The sequence below is a fragment of the Trichosurus vulpecula genome, chromosome 3 (assembly GCF_011100635.1).
Source record: "Trichosurus vulpecula isolate mTriVul1 chromosome 3, mTriVul1.pri, whole genome shotgun sequence".
Classification (NCBI taxonomy): domain Eukaryota; kingdom Metazoa; phylum Chordata; class Mammalia; order Diprotodontia; family Phalangeridae; genus Trichosurus; species Trichosurus vulpecula.
The window spans coordinates 408256316-408271147 of record NC_050575.1 but is presented as its reverse complement, the minus strand read 5'-3'; the positions used below and the strand labels follow the sequence as shown (position 1 = coordinate 408271147).

The following is a 14832-nucleotide window of genomic DNA, read 5'->3' as shown; positions in this document are numbered from 1 at the left end:
TTAGCTAATAAAACCTAACTCTTAATGAGATTATAATCATGAAATGAGAAAACATTTGAATGAGCTTCACAATTTTAAAGGCAGACAATAAATGATAGTCATGTCAAAATAATGACAATAATAAAACAGTAAAAATTGTGGTGTTTATTATTGAACTCTCCTTTAAAACAAGAGCACCTTTGGAGCATGGAATGTTATTGCTTTTCTATTTGTATACCTAGCACTTAGCCGTTTAGTTGTTTTTAACATAATTAGTGCTTTTTCAATAGATGGAGTCTGAATGCAGAACAAAACACACATTTTTATAGTGCTGTTTTCTGAGTTTTTTGTCTGTTTTCTTGCAGAAGAGCACGAATCTGGAAATGTGTTTTTCAGGCTGCACATGTATAGCTTATATAAAATTGTTGCCTTTTCAATGAGGTGGGAGGGAAGGGAGTGAGAAGGAATTAGAAACTCAAAATTTTAAAAAAATGTTAAAACTGTTTTTTACCTGTAATTAGAAAAATGAAATTTGAAAAGTAGGCGAAAATAACTTTTTGCAATCCTCCTAGGCAGCAGTTATTAGCGAGAAATTAATGACTCTCACATTCACCTTGACTCTGTCTCTGAGCCATTCACCTTCACCATCATAACCTCTCACTAGGCACACAGATTTACCTAGATCTACGTTTCTAGATACAATTACAGACAGGACATGGGATGGATTGCGGTATGGGTCCTCACCTTCATTGAATGTCTGTAAAGGGAAAATGGGGACATGTTTTCCCCCATGATACTCAGATCAAGTAGAGTAATTTGATCTAGTCACTGACAAAAGCCATTCACATAGGAATGAGACTCTCCTGGGCTTTTCCCAGAGGCCCAAGCTAGGCTGTCCATGAGCCAGACCCTCCTCCCTGCCTCCGTGAATTCACACCTTCACAAGCAGAGGGAGCTAGTGGGGAATGTCCATGAACAGAGTCATGTGAGGCACCTCCAAATCCTATAAACTGTGAGCTCCTGCCATCTCTGGCACCTCCCCATGTCTTGGGAATCTCTCCTGGTTACTGGGAATCTAGTCCTGGGACACAGAGAGAAGCCTTCTTCATTTATCCACAACCACCTGCAACCATTAATCTATCATTAGTAAACATGATCTTGGGGTGGTACATTTGGGGATGTGAAAGAGAGAGGCAGCCTCAGCCAGTGTGACTCAGTGTGGCTTAAAGAGTCCCTGAGGTGAGGCTCCTACCAGCCCTAGGGCTCTTTTGCATATGGAAACCCAAGGGACCTGTAGTAAATCCTGCTCAGGATATTTAAGCTTCCTCCTTCCTTCTGCCCTCTCAGGGCTCTGAGTGCTTTCTCTGCAGGTCTCTAAAGGCCAAGATGGTCTCCCCATGGCAGCTTCTTTGGCTCCTGGTTCTCTGGGCTCAGGGTAAGACACAGCAGAGCAATGAAGGGTTTAGAAGATCACAGGTTTTCAGGGATTAAAAACCTGATGACTCCTTGATCCAGTAAGTGAGCAAGCTTAGGCCCAACGGAAGTAGACAGGGGCAGACTAGCATGACCAGCCCCATATTACATCTGTGGCAAAGATGGTTTCTGTCTCATGTTGACACCATGTAAAACTAATTGGAATACTTTGCAATTTCAGTGGTCTCCACAAAATTGTTTTGCTCCTAAACTTTGACTTGGACATTCACATATTTGTATCTTCTTCTAATTTTGTTGGTTTCCTAGATTCACAAGGAGCCATTGTGCTGACCCAGTCTCCAGAATCCTTGTCCAAATCTCTAGGAGAGAGAGTCACCATCAACTGCAAGGCCAGTGAGAGTGTAACTAATTATGGTACTAACTACTTAAATTGGCACCAGCAGAAGCCTGGCCAAGCCCCCAGGCTCCTCATCTATTATGCTACCAATCTGGCATCTGGAGTGCCTGCCCGGTTCAGTGGCAGTGGGTCTGGGACAGATTTCACTCTCACCATCAACAACCTGGAGCCTGAGGATGCTGGAGATTATTACTGTCAGCAGTCTAAGAAATCCCCTTTCCCACAGTGCTTCAGCCCTGAACAAAAACCTCCCCAGGCTGTTCAGGGGATTCAGCTCAGAGTATTAGCTGTTTCCTCTCTGGTCCCCAGTGCAGAGCAGCCCCTGTTCTCTGGGTAGGCTCACATCTCTTAGGGCTTCCTCTTTCTTGTTTCAAAGGTCCTCTTTTTTCCAATAACTTTAAGTAAATTAGTTATTTTGAGTATTATAGATACCCAAATGAACCACAGAGGACTTATGAAGAAAGCTGCTATCTATATCCTGAAAAAAAATGATAAATAGAAGTGTCTGTGGAATAATTTTACGTATATATGGCTATTTGTATCTAATTTTGCCCATCTGTAGGATAAAATAGGGTGAGGGAAGAAAAATGAAAAAAATTACAAAGTAACTCTGTTGTATGTTTAAAAGGAGTAGCATGTTACAAATAGTAGATTTACAGTTTTAGTTCAATCTTACTTTTCTTATACATTGTTAGGGAAATGGTTGTTTTATTGCATAAATTAAAAATAAAATTAATCAAAACACAAAGCCTTGTCAAACAGAAACCCTATCTTCAGAGCCTAGTAGAGTGGAGTTAAAACAACCCCCTGGGGAAAAAAGTGGACAATCCAAGCACAGAACATTCTGACATTTCAAATCCACTTGACATCTTTGCCTTAAGATAAAGTGTTTCTCTTTTTGGAAGCCCAGGTCTCTGCTGAGGAGGCTTTCCTCCGGCTCTGCTTAGCAATGAGTTAGACAAGACTAATTTTTTTTCCAACCCTGGCCACATTGGCCAGGCCAAGAGCCAAGATGAATGTTTTCACCCACCTACTCAACCCGTCATTAGGAACTCATTATTTCCTGCTTCTGAGAGGACAACAGCCTTATTGCCTAACTGAGGCTAATGTGTGCACCTCTGTCGGTTGGGGTGTAATTACCAGCAGGCATAGGGGGAGTTCCTAGGATTGTAGGTATCTGGGCCACAGCCATTCACTGGTCATCTCTGCTAGGTGTTTCTGATTCTATTCTTTGCTCCAGGAGATCTCTTGGTGCTATGAAGGTCTAAGGCCCTGCCCATTGCCTTTAGTACTAAGAACACACATATGTTTCCACAACTATTTAATGGCTCTCTGCTCAGCCTTTGTCACTGAAAAGAAGAGGAGATAGTCTCACCTCCTACGTTCAGCTGAATGGCATCTTGGCCCCTATCCTCACAGTGTCTATGAACTCCTTCTGTCCTTCTGCCTCATACTCAATTTCAAGGGTGTCCTTATGTGAAGTATAAGCAGCTGCGTATATCATTTTGTCAACTCAGAGAGGTTTAGTAGACTGAACAAAATACCACAGTTAATAAAAAGTACAACTGAAACTCAGCCAGGCCAACCACTAAGGTTGATGTTCTTTCCCCAAGTGTCATGGTGAGACTCAGGTGTGTCTTTCCAAAAATGGGCAAAGTAATCTCTCCCTGACCATTTCCTTTCCCAGTATGAGTAGGTAGATATAATGATCATATAGATAATAAAGAAGATATAGATAAATCATACAGTTCTCAATATTATTAATACATATGATCAAAATGAGACAACATGGAATAATGGGCAGAGAAATGACTTGAGAGTCAAGAAATCTACGATCAAGTAATTTTTCTGACCCATGCTTGCTGATTCCTAAACAAATACTTAAACTTTGTCACCCGTGGAGTTCAAGAAATGTAGACTGAGGCACATTATTTTTGAGCAAGATAAGAGTTTATTAGGAGGAGTTCACCTGTTAATAAAGCAGGTGAACAGCTGTCTCAGTTTAAGCTAAATGATGAATCTTGATTGTTTACACAGATGAGGGAGAAGGGACAATATAACGGCTGAGAAGTTAGGAATGAGTGGCAGGCTATGGTTCATAGTTCCAAAAATTGACCAATAATTATACCTCCCTCCACTCTCTCTGCAGGGGGTTCAGCTCAGAGCAGCAGCTGCTTCCTTTCTGGTCCCCAGGGCAGAGCAGCCCTTGCTCTCTGGGCAGGCTCACATCTTCCAAGGCTTCCCCTTTCTGGTCCCATAGGTCCCACAAATTCTTGTCAATCACAAACCCTGCCTGCACAGCCAAGGCAGAGTGAAGGTGGCACAAACCCCTGGGAAACAAAGGGGAAAATCCAAACAGGAAAATGCTGAGACTTCAAGTCCACTCTATCTCTGAGCCTCGACATAAAGTGTTTCTCTTGTTGGGAGCCCAAGTTCACGTTGAGGAGGCTTTGCTCTGGTTCTCTGTAGCAAAGGATAGAAACTTGTTGGCTGTCGATGTTCAGTTGTTTCTGACTCCTCTTATCTGTAAAGGGAAAATGGGGACAACATGTTTTCCCCCATGATACTCAGATCTAGTAGAGTAATTTCATCTGGGCACTGACAAAAACTGTTCACATATTATTCACCGGCTCTCGTGGGCCTTTCCCAGGGCCCTAGGCTAGCATCTATCCATGAGCCAGACCCTCCTTCTTGGGGTTTTCTTGGCACAGTTCCTAGAGTGATTTGCCATTTCATTCTCAAGCTTATTTCACAGATGAGGAAACTGAGGGAAAGAGGGTTAAGCCCAGACTCCCATAGCTAGTAAGTGTCTAATGTCAGATTTGAACTCAGGACCATGAGTCTTTTGGATTCCAGGCCCAGGGCTCTATCCACTGAGCCATCTGGCTGCCATGGCATAGACTAGATTCCTTTTTCTCCAGGCCTGGCCACATTGGTTTCAAAGGGCTCGTTCCTTATGACCTGGGTCTGTCTAAGAGTCTGACTCACCCAGCCACTCACCAGGTAGAGACTTATCATGTCCTGCATCTGGAGGAAAATCATCTCATTGAAAGACTAAGGCTAGTCAGTGCACCTGGATGGGTTGGGGTGTACCTCCAAGCAGGCATAGGGGGAGTTCCTAGGACTGTAGGTATCAGGACCACAGTCCTGCCCATCTCTGCTAGGTGTCTCTGATTCTGTTCTCTACCCCAGGAGATCTCTTGGTGTTATGAGGGTACAAGGCCATAGACTTCAGGTGTATGCCGTGAAAGATTCTCCACTGTATCCAAACCACTGGTGGTCACAGATCCCAGATGAGAGGATCTCAAATCACCTTCTGAATTCCAATCACTTTTTCCTCTGATCATCACCCTCAAATTGTCTGACAACTAACTCTAACTGGTAAAGCCAAGTTGAGTTGTATTTCAGATGTATGGAAAGAGGAATAATCTAACTTGATAATCTGAGGACAAAAGCTCCAGGCCAAGAAAGCAGTAAGGTCAGGGGAGAATGGACCCAGCCTCAGAGAAGGCAGACTTCAGCAACCATTCAAGCCCTGAAGTGAGATTTCTGAATCTGCTGGTCATATTCAATCCTTCTCCACTGAAGGACTTGCAGGCAGTATCTTCTCTGGTTCTGATCACATGATATTCCTGAAGCTCCTTGCAATCTGGGCTTTCCTGGATCACAGTCCTCCTAACCCTCCTCAGGCAGAAGTGTGTCCCCTAACCCATCAGCTCTTAACTCATGAGCCAGACCTCCAGTACTCTGGTTACTAATCTGTCAGTCAGCAGGAGGCAGGGTACCCATGCCATCAGGAGGTTTAGGCATAAGCCAGGAAACATATCACATTAAAAAAATTTAAGCATCCATTATGTACAAGAAGTTGTGGATTCAAAGACCATAGCCGAATAATTCCCACGCTTGAGTGATTGTGGAACAATCAACTGGGGAGAAGGCAACTGGTGTTTACAGACTAATTTCAAGAAAGAAAGAAAACAAATATGGGAGGAGTAGCGGAGACCTCACCAATGAGTGTGTCCCTGCCACCTGCTATCCTAGGAACTCTCCCTATGCCTGCTGGGAGGCACCCTCCAACTCAGCCAGGTACACATATTAGCTTGAGTTAGCCAATAATGTTACTGTCCTCCAGATACAGGAAATGACGAGTCTCCAGCTGGGCATTGGCTGGGTTAGTCAGGGCATTCTCCTTAGCTCCTGGCCAGGCCCAGTTCATAAGGAACCCAGCTTTGTGAGACCAGTGTGGCCAGGGCTGGAGAAAAAGGAATCTAGTCAATATCATGTCAGTCAGATGGTGCCGTAGATAGAATGCTGAGCCTGGATTCCAAAAGACTCATTTTTCTGAGTTTAAACCTTATAACCCTTGGCAAATCACTTAATCTTATTTGACTTAGTTTCCTCACCTGTGAAATGAGTTGGAGTCTATATTCCTTGGGCAAGCCACCCTAGGCACTTTGCCAAGAAAAGCTCAAGAGGGGTTACGAAGTAAGAAACAACTAAACATAGGCAACCAACGAGTTTGTATCCTTTTTTACAGAGCAGTAGAGCAAAGCCTCCTTGACATGAACTTGGGCTCCCACAAGCGAAACATATTATGTCAAGGGAAAGAGATCAAGTGGATTTGAAGTGTCAGCATTTCCCCATTTGGATTTTCCTCTTTGTTTCCTGGGGTGTTGTGCCCCCTTCACTCTGACTTGCCTGTGCTGACAGGGTTTGTGATTGAAAAGGCTTTGTTAGAAGGAGAGGACCTGTGGGACCAGAAAGGGGAATCCCTGGGAGATGAGAGCCTGCCCAGAGAGCTCTGTTCTGGGGACTAGAGAGCACAGCAGCTGCTGCTCTGAGCTGAATGCCCTGAATAGCCTGGGGAGATTTTTGTTCAGGACTGAAGTACTGTGGGCGGCCCTTCATAAGTCTGCAGACAGTAATATTCTGCATCCTCCGGCTCCAGGCTGCTGATGGTGAGAGTGAAATCTGTTCCAGACCCACTTCCACAGAATCATGCAGGCAGTCCAAATGCAAGGCTGGTAACATGGTAAATGAGGAGTCTGGGGGCTTTGCCAGGTTTTTCCTGACACCAGTGTAAGTGGCGATTACGAAAAATATCTAAACTCTCACTGGCCTTGCAGCTGATGGTGACTCTCTCTCAGGGAGATCAGGACAAGGATCAGCACAACAGCCCCATTGGAATCTAGGATGAAACAAGAAGTAGTTCGTGATAGATATGTGTGACGGAGCATATTAAAATGCAAGAACAGGAAAATTTTGTGGTGATAAATGAATTCCCATATCTGTGACAATTAATTGTATTTGTTATCCATGTTTGATAGGAACCATGTTTTCCAAGTCAGAGCTGTTTTTCTTTTTTATTGGATGGCCTGGTCATGCCTGTTAGCCCATCTGCCCTTGCTGCACTTAAGCTTCCCCACCCTCTGATTTGAGGGAATCATTAGATTTTGTTTTATTTTGTTTCCCAGTGAAAACTCCTATGCTTGAAGCTCCAAGCATAGAAGCACCAAGAGCCAGAGGAGCTGACAGGGGGCAATCATCTTGACCCTTGGAGATCTGTAGACAGAGTACCCTGAGCCCTAAGATGGGCAGGGAGAGGGGGCTTTATATCCTGAGCAGAACCTATGAGAGATCCTTTCTGGTATGAGCCTCATCTCAGGGCCCTGTCAGCCAGATTAGGTCAGACCAACTGAGCTTGGTCTTGGAGGACATGCCTTCCTTTTTTTTGTCCCCAAATCAGGAACCTCAGGATCATAGAGATGTTCGTATTTGGTGTCTGCTATAGGAATGGTTGCAACTTGCTGTGGCTAAATGAGAGAAGGTTTCTGTCTGTGCCCCAGGACTAGATTCTCTGTAAGCAGGGAGAGAGCTCCAACCCTTGGGGAGGTTGCAGAGGTAGCAGGTGTTCAGGGTTCCTCACCTGACTGTGCTCACCTGCCTGCCCCCGCACTTCCCCCTACTGGTGACATTATGAAGTCAAGGAGGCAGGGAGGAGGGTCTAGCCAAGGCTGGACAGCCCTTTAGCCAGGGTCTCTGAGAAGAATGTGGGGGAATGGATCTAGGCAGTCCCTAGGTGAGGTCACTGGAGTTATCCTGGGCATTGAAGAGGCAAACATTGTGCCTTCTCTGATCTCCATATTCCTATCCTAGACATAAGTATAAAGCCAGAACTTATACTCCTGTAGCTATGATCTCTACCAAACTTGACCACTTCTCAGAACATGTATCTGGTTAAATCTGTGGGCCCCATCTGTGCATGTGAAGGGGAGAGTGCTTGGCTCAGTGAAAGAGAAAAGGAAGCTGGAGAATGAGTCATTCACTTCTGGTCAATCACTTATCTCTTAGGAGAGGGCCATAGTCTTATTGGAATCTCTGTCTCTTGTCTCTCCTCTCTCCAATCGCATAGATGTCTTAACAAACTTTACTCCTATAATTGACAGTGTGCAGATCTTTAGAGTCTGGGTAGCACAGGGAGATTCCTTTCCAGATTCATTTCAAAACTTTGTCAGCTAACCTACTAATAGAACAATGTGCTAGGAGTCATCAGGACTTGTATTTGAATCTATCTCTGTCCTGAATCTTAATAACCAAATAAGCTTTCTGAGCCACTGCTTCCCCAACCATCAATTTCAGCTAATAGGAACCCCCACTTTCCCAGGGCGGAACCCAATATGAAGTGATTGCAAATTCGATATTTCTATATAGATGTGAATTCTTTCTCTACCTCTATGCTCACCCTAGCTGTGTCCACCATGACAATTAACAGCTGGACCTTAACCCTCCTCCTAGGTGATTTCTGAGATCTGTATTCTAGGTCTAAACATCCCTGTTGCTGGAACTTGGAAAAAGGATGAGGAACATGAAGAATGCATCCTGTCCCTCCTCCATCTGACCAGAAGAGGGCACCATTGCTCTTCTTGTGTCCCAGAGATTTTGTCCTTTGTTCTCAAAGAGGACCAATCAGGAAGGTGATGTCTTGACTTACACAAGTGAATTGGATTTAAGTGAGACAGGGCTGTGCAAAGTCACCAGTTTCACTGTCTCCTCTAGAGGCAACTGGGTTCCGGAAGACTGGAGATGGCCCAGGATGTTGTGGGAAACCTCTTCTTTTTTTTAAGCTAAGGCCTATCCAAGGTTTTTGTTTGTCCGAGGTAGCATGCATTCAGAGATTAAGTGTTGCACAATATGAGAGTGAATTCTATTAGCAAGAGCTTCATGGGCAGTTCAGAACCTTTACTACTGTTTTGCTCACTCTTGCTGGTTAGCTTCTGTCCACGGTGATAACGAATACACGAAACTTAACCAACTCCTAGGTCATTTCTCCAGTCATATTCCAGCTCTAATCATCCCTGTTCTTGGAACTTGGAAAAGGGATGAGGAACATGAAGAATACCTGCTGTTACTCCCCACCTCTGACCAAGACAGGGCAGCACAGCTCTTCTCCTGGTCACCCACTAGGCAGCTCCCTGGTCCCATAACTGGATTTCCTGCAGCCTTTGGTAGGCAAATGGAATTCCTGAGCCCACAGTCAGAGGGTCGCTTTGTGGTGCATGACCTCAGAGTGAATCCTACAAGACCAAACTTTTAAGTTGCAATAGAATTTTGACATTCTCAACAATACTTGCAATAAGTGTGTCAATGGATAAAAGACACTGATTAGTTTGGCAAAGAAATCTGTTTGTAAGGGAGATCATTGAGGCAAGATTCAAATCAGTTCAGTTCAATTCCAAAGCATTCATTGAGCACCTGATGTATACTAGGCAGGAAACTAGATATCCTGAGACTCCATTTTATCAGATTTACCAAAGTGGACAAAACTTAAGGAATTCCACTATTGTTTGGCAATGGCTTGGGCAGGTTCTGGTGAACCTTTTACACAGGGATGGCTTTGCACTCCAGGCATAAGCCCTGAAAGAGCCTCCAAAATATCCCAACCACTGGTGGGTCCAGGTCCCTGACAGGAGGGTATCAAAGCCCACTCTAAATTCCAGGCACTTTCACCTCTGATTATTAGCTCCTGATTTTCCAAAAATTAGTTGTAGCTCTAACTGCTAAAGCCAACTTGCATTCTGTTTCCAGTGCATGGAAAGAGGGCCAATTTAGCTTGAGAATCTGTGAACAAAACCTTCGGGCCAAGAATACAGACTAGGGGACAATAGAAGTAGTTCCAGAGATGGCTGACTTCAAACACCATTCATGTCAAGACTCCCGCATCCTAAGTCTGCTGGCTGCAATCTTCTTCCACTGGAGGACTTGGAGGCAGGGTCTGGTCTTGCTCTGGTCACATGATATCCCTAAGGCTCCTTGAACCCTGGGCTATCCTGGATCACAGTCCTCCTAACCCTCTTCAAGCAGAACTGTGTCCCCTGACCCATTAGTTCTTAACTCAAACCCAGGCCTCCAGTATTCTGGCTCCCAGTGCTCCACTCACCAAGAGTCAGGGTCTCTATCCTTTCCCATCCTGTCTTGGAGTTTAGTCCTAAGTTAGCAAATACATCAAATGTAAAAGAAATTAATCAGCTCTTATGTGCCGGGAGCTATGGATTTAAAGACCATAGCCAAATAGTTCCTGTACCTGTGGAAGGTAACATTCAGCTGGGGAGAAGGGAATTGGTGTCTACAGAGTAATTCTAAGAGAGAAAGTAGACATGTAGGGGAGGAGCAGCAGAGGCTTCATCAATGGGATGGAACCTGGGATGAGCTTCAAAGGAAGCTGGAGATTCTGGCTAGGGGAGGTGGGGTGGGCCTGCATGGCCATCTGAGGGAACCACCTGTGCAAAGGACAGGCAAAGAATGATGGAAAGCTGTGTGCGGGAAGAGCTGACATGCTGGCTTTCCTAGAACAGAGAGGACACAAATCTGGTTAATGTGGTATCAGCCTGCAAAGGTAGGAGGGAGCCATATTGTAGAGAATGTTAAATTCCAGGTTGTATGCTGTGTGTTTTATCCTGAAGTCAACAGGAAGCTGGTGAAGATTTTTGAGAGAGAAACCTGATCGGACTTAATTAATATCAATTTGGCACCTCTGTGGAAGAGGGACTATTAAATAGTTTCTGATGGTCTGGTGACTTAGGATAACAAATTTTTTCTGTACTTTAGTTCTTGTGATCCATGCTTAAATCCTGTGGGTTCAGTCACACATTATTGAGAGTGTTAGATTAGATACTTTTATCAAGTCCTTCCACCTGAATGATTCCTTCAGTCTATATGGATTTTTTCATCATTTTGCCAACTCAGGGATTTCCGTAATCAGATCAAAGTCACAGAGACACTAAGTAGTAGAAGTGACACTTGGCCAGGCCAAACTCCAAGGCTGACAATCTTTCCCCAAATATCCTTGGTGGGCTTAGGTGGGTCTTTCCCAAAATAGGCTAAGGGATCCTCAGCCCTCCTTCTTCTCTCTCTGTCCTCATTTCTTCTCCATATATAGCTAGGTACAGACATGGATGATAAAGATAACAAAGATGACATAGATAGATGACACAGATAAGACATCAAAGACATAAACATATGATAAAGATGAGGCTACATGGAATGATGGGCAGAGAGGTGGCCTGAGTGTCAAGAAATCCAGGATCAAATCCTGTTCCTGACACATGGTGGTCGTGCTACTGAACAAACAGTAAACTGCTGAGCGCTAAAGTCAACTCCCCATGACTCTGAGTTGTAAAGAACATGTCCAGTTGCCCTGGGAAGCATTTTTCACTGAGAACTTATCATACCAAATCACATCTGCATAAAGTAGTATCTACATCGATATATCCCAGGCAGGTAGAAGGTACAGTATATAGAGGCCTAGACTGAGAGTCCAGAAGACTGGAGCTAAAATCCTGCTCCACACATTTCCTGTCTATGAGACCCTGACCGTGTCACTTTTCCTCTGACTGACTTAGTTTCCTTTTCTGTAAAATGGATATAGTACCTCACATAAGTGCAATTAGCTAATAACACCTAACTCTTAGTGCTATTATAATCATGAAATGAGAAAACATTTGAATGAACTTCACAATTTTGAAGGCAGACATTAAATGATAATCATGTCAAAATAATGATAATAACAAAACAATAACAATTGTGTTTAATATTGTATTATCCTTTAAAATATGAGCACCTTTGGAGCATGGAATGTTATTGCTTTTCCATTTGAATGCCCAGCACTTAGCTGTTTAGTTGTTTTTCTGTTAACATAATTAGTGCTTTTTCAGTGGGCAGTGTCTGAATGCAGAGCAAAGCACACATTTTTATAGAGCGTTTTTCTGAGTTTTTTGTCTATGTTTTCTTGAAGAAGAGCACTAATCTGGAAATGTGTTTTTCAGGCTGCACATGTACAGCTTATAGCAAATTGTTGCCTTTTCGATGAGGTGGGAGGGAAGGGAGTGAGAGAGGGAAATAGAAACTCAAAATTTTAAAAAAATGTTAAAATTGTTTTTTACCTGTAATTAGAAAAAATGAAATTTGAAAAGTAGGCAAAAAAGCCTTTTTCCAATCCCCCTAGACAGGAGTTATTAGCCAGAAATTAATGACTCTCTCATTCACCTTGACTCTGTCTCTGAGCCATTCACCTTCACCATCATAACCTCTCACTAGGCACACAGGTTTACCTATGTCTACATTTCTAGAAACAATTACAGACAGGACATGGGATGGATTGTGGTATGGGTCCTCCCCTTCATTGCATGTGTGTAAAGGGAAAATGGGGACATGTTTTCCCCCATGATACTCAGATCGAGTAGAGTATTTTGATCTAGTCACTGACAAAAGCCATTCACATAGGAACAAGCCTCTCCTGGACTTTTCCCAGAGGCCCAGGCTAGGATCTGTCCATGAGCCAGACCCTCCTCCCTGCCTCCTTGAATTCACACCTTCACAAGCAGAGGGAGGTAGAGGGGCAGGCCCATGAGCAAAGTCAGGTGAGGCACCTCCAAATCCTATAAACTGTGAGCTCCTGCCATTTCTCCCATCTCCCCATGGCTTGGAGATCACTCCTGGTTACTGGGATCTGGTCCTGGGACACAGAGAGAAGCCTTCTTCATTTATCCACAACCAGCTGCAACCATTAATCTATCAGTCAATAAACATGATCTTGGGGTCGCATATTTGGGGATATTAAAGAGAGAGCCAGCCTCAGCCAGGGTGACTCAGTGTGGCTTAAAGGGTCCCTGAGGTGAGGCTCCTACTGGAACAAGGGCTCTTTTGCATAAGGAAACCCAAGGGACCTGTAGTAAATCCTGCTCAGGATATAAAAGCTTCCTCCTTCCTTCTGCCCTCTCAGGGCTCTGAGTGCTCTCTCTGTAGGTTTCTAAAGGCCAGGATGGTCTCCCTATGGCAGCTTCTTTGGATCCTGGTGCTCTGGTCTCAGGGTAAGACACAGCAGGGCAATGAAGGGTTTAGCAGATCACAGATTTTCAGGGATTAAAAACCTGATGTTTTCTTGATCCAGTGAGTGAGCAAGCTTAGGCACAATGGAAGCAGACAGGGGTAAAGTAGCATGACCAGCTCCAGATTACATCTATGGGAAAGATGGTTTCTGTCTCGTGTTGACACCATATAAAGCTCCTTGCAATAGTTGGCAATTTCAGTCTCCACAAAATTGTCTTGCTCCTATATTTTGACTTGGACATTCACATATTTGTATCTTCATCTAATTTTATTGGTTTCCTAGATTCACAAGGAGCCATTGTGCTGACCCAGTCTCCAGAATTCTTGTCCAAATCTCTAGGAGAGAGAGTCACCATCACCTGCAAGGCCAGTGAGAGCCTGAGCGGTGGGATGTTTTTGGATACATATGAACTCTTAAACTGGTACCAGCAGAAACCTGGCCAAGCCCCCAGGCTCCTCATCTATGATGCTACCAATCTGGAATCTGGAGTGCCTACCCGGTTTAGTGGCAGTGGCTCTGGGACAGATTTCACTCTCACCATCAACAACCTGGAGCCTGAGGATGCTGGAGATTACTACTGTCAGCAGTCTAAAAATCTCCTTTCCCACAGTGCTTCAGCCCTGAGAAAAAACCTCCCCAGGCTGTTCAGGGGATTCAGCTCAGAGCATTAGCTGTTTCCTCTCTGGTCCCCAGGGCAGAGCAGTCCCTGTTCTCTGGGTAGGCTCACATCTCTTAGGGCTTCCTCTTTCTTGTTTCAAAGGCCCACTTTTTTCTAACAACTTTGAGTGAGTTAGTTATTTTGACTATTATAAATACCCAAATGAACCACAGAGGACTTATGAAGAAAGTTGCTATCTGTATCCTGAAAAAGAAATGATCAATAGAAGTATGTGTAGAGTAATTTTACATATATATGGCTATTTGTGTCTAATGTTGCCCATCTGTAGGATAAAATAGGTTGAGGGAAGAAAATGGAAAAAAAAATTACAAAATAACTCTGTTGAATATTTAAAAGGAGTAGCATGTTACAAATAGTGGATTTACAGTTTTAGTGCAATCTTACTTCTCTTATACATTGTTATGGAAGTGGTTATTTAATTCCATAAATTAAAAATAAAATTAATTCAAAACATAAAGCCTTGTCAAACAGAAACCCTACCTTCACAGCCTAGTAGAGTGGAGTTAACAGAACCCTCTGGGGAAAAAAGTGGAAAATGCAAGCAGAGAACATTCTGACATTTCAAATCCACTTGACATCTTTGCCTTAAGATAACGTGTTTCTCTTGTTGAAAGCCCCGGTCTCTGTTGAGGAGCTTTTCCTCCATCTCTGCTTAGCAATGAGTTAGACTAGACTAATTTTTTTTCCAACCCTGTCCACACTGGTCAGGCCAAGAGCCAAGATGAATGTTCTCACCCACCTACTCAACCCCTCATTAGGAAACCACTATTTCCTGATTCTGAGAGGACAACGGCCTTATTGATAATTGAGGCTAATGTGTGCACCTCTGTGGGTTGGGGTGTAATTACCAGCAGGCATAGGGGTACTTCTTAGGCCTGTAGGTATCAGGGCCACAGCCATTCACTGGTCATCCCTGCTAGGTGTTTCTGACTCTATTCTCTGCCACAGGAGATCTCT

The 14832-nt window shown here is 43.9% G+C and overlaps 2 gene segments (V, D, J or C); both read left to right on the top strand.

Moving 5' to 3' along the window:
- The first annotated feature begins 1327 nt into the window (after window positions 1-1327).
- Window positions 1328-2147, top strand: LOC118842765. The segment is given in 2 exon segments: window positions 1328-1414; window positions 1720-2147. Coding segments are annotated over 2 exon segments (477 nt in total).
- Window positions 2148-13127: 10980 nt separating this feature from the next.
- On the top strand, window positions 13128-13867 carry LOC118842764. The segment is given in 2 exon segments: window positions 13128-13176; window positions 13479-13867. Coding segments are annotated over 2 exon segments (438 nt in total).
- The last annotated feature ends 965 nt before the right edge of the window (window positions 13868-14832 follow it).